The following is a 2,007-nucleotide window of genomic DNA, read 5'->3' on the forward strand; positions in this document are numbered from 1 at the left end:
TCAAACTGCGTGTCTAAGTATGCAATTTAAGACCTTCGGAACATTGAGTACGCAAGACTCTACGATTTGGGCAATATTGTTATCCATACATAAATTTTATAATTAGGAAAAAATAAAATGAATAAATAACAATAAATAAATAAGTTATAAAAATATTAAATTGTTTTTGCATATATAAGAATACTCCTCCTTTTATATGAGGTGCCACTCATTATCAATCGATACTTTATTGTGGGAGTTAGGTTTTCTTCTTCTTTCTTTCTTTCGTTTTTCCACGAGTAGGTTCACTAAATTGTCATTAAGTGCCATAGTTGTGTATATATGTGTGAGATTAAGTTTGCTTTTGATTGAATTAAATGTGTCCTTAAATTTACCTTGGAATGATGATAGAATTACATTAATCTCAGCATTATGAATTATAATATTACATTAATTTTATGTATATAAATTTTTTAATGTATCTTTAAACATACGCTAAATTATAGTTCACCCTAGGACGTGATTCTGAAGAAACAAACAACTGGAAAATCAACTCATAAATATATATACTAGAATAACAAAATAAAAGGCTAGTATTTTACAGAAATATGATTATAATCGATATCGCATAGGTTTTGAAAAAATCAACAATATTTTCCAAAACCATTCCTATTTTTCCCAAAAATATAGAGCACCCAAAAACTCCACCCTTTATATAACTTTATCTAACTTTTAATAATTACATAGAGAAATTACGACAACTTAGACAAGTTCTTGTCTTAGAATTTTAACGGAGACCGTATTATGATTAATTTACTTGATTAATGAAGAAGGTTTATTCTGTGACGATGGCGGAAGTATTGCATGTCCATGGAGGGTTGAAAGGTTGCAATTGTTGGAAAACCAAAATTTGAGTTAAATTGGAGACTTTTTGGCGCAGAAGGGTTCGTTCGGAGCGGAGCCATTCGTTTTCGGTTCGAACGCGGTTACAGTGATGCACAACGAACTGTAAACGGTTATTGAGTTCCCCGTTTTCGATCCTACACTTGTTCAACTGGTTCCGTAGGTTCTCTAGGTGCCTTTGTTTTCGCATCCGCGACCTTCGGGCCGATTCCCGGTTCGATATCATGCGACGCCGTTTTCGCTCGTCCATGACAGATGCCACGTGGCGGTCCAGTTCGTCGGGGTCAGGTTTGGGTTTTTCATGGGTTTGGTTTGGTTCGTCTGAACCGGAGCTTGAGGTGACGGGTATGGGGGTGGCGGGGGAGAAGATGTCGTGGCAGTCCCACGGCGTGAAACCGCCGGAAAAGGCGGAGAACGGGTTTCCGAGAAGAAGATCGGAGGGAGGGAGTGTGGAGAGCATGGTTGGGGGCAGAGTGACAGGGTTTTTGCTAATTAAGGGGCGGTGGAGGAGAAGAGGGAGAAAGGGAAGAAATGCAGTGTGGGGGAACCTTATTTATGGACGAGCTTGCGAGGGTGAACTTGTAACTTTAAATGTTTAGTGGGGGTGTTTCTGTCTTTTTCCCTCCATAACTGTATCTGTGTTCCTTCCGTGGCTTTTGAGTCATTTGCCACTATGCCTGTGGGGCCATGGGTCGCAATCACTTTTTTGAGTTGGAGCATAGACATGTTGTTTACGGATCCACATCGCAAAATATGATCAAATATAATAACAAAATAAATTCTTATAATCGGTTAGACTTTTATCTTTATTTTATATTAAGATATTTATAAAATAATATTACTATATTATATTAATTAAATAAATAGCATGAATAAATTAAATTATTTTTATATTCTTTTATTTTATCTACTTAATAGACTTTTAAAATTTTGATATTAAGCTTTTAAACACAAATTATACACCTAAAACATTTAATGTAAATTGTAATAAGCAATTGTGATATTTCTTCCTTCAGATTATATATAAGCAGATAATTTTTTTTATTAGTAAAAGATAATCTTGTTTGAATTATGGTTATATATTTAATGTCAATATATATATATATATATTTTGAAGAAGACTGA

At 34.6% G+C, this 2,007-nt stretch overlaps 1 protein-coding gene across 1 annotated transcript; it reads right to left on the reverse strand.

Moving 5' to 3' along the window:
* Positions 1–814: 814 nt before the first annotated feature.
* On the reverse strand, positions 815–1,374 carry LOC113858117 (bZIP transcription factor 53-like). Its single transcript, XM_027490595.1, has one exon. The coding sequence runs from the start codon at positions 1,340–1,342 to the stop codon at positions 815–817; it is 528 nt and encodes a 175-aa protein (XP_027346396.1). The 5' UTR covers positions 1,343–1,374.
* Between the last annotated feature and the right edge of the window lie 633 nt (positions 1,375–2,007).

The sequence above is a fragment of the Abrus precatorius genome, unplaced genomic scaffold (genome assembly GCF_003935025.1).
Source record: "Abrus precatorius isolate BTA unplaced genomic scaffold, Abrus_2018 Scaffold2, whole genome shotgun sequence".
Lineage (NCBI taxonomy): Eukaryota > Viridiplantae > Streptophyta > Magnoliopsida > Fabales > Fabaceae > Abrus > Abrus precatorius.

What these genes read in the sequence shown, in the direction of transcription:
- LOC113858117 (XM_027490595.1), bottom strand. Translation starts at nt 1,342, where the DNA reads ATGCTCTCCACACTCCCTCCCTCCGATCTTCTTCTCGGAAACCCGTTC.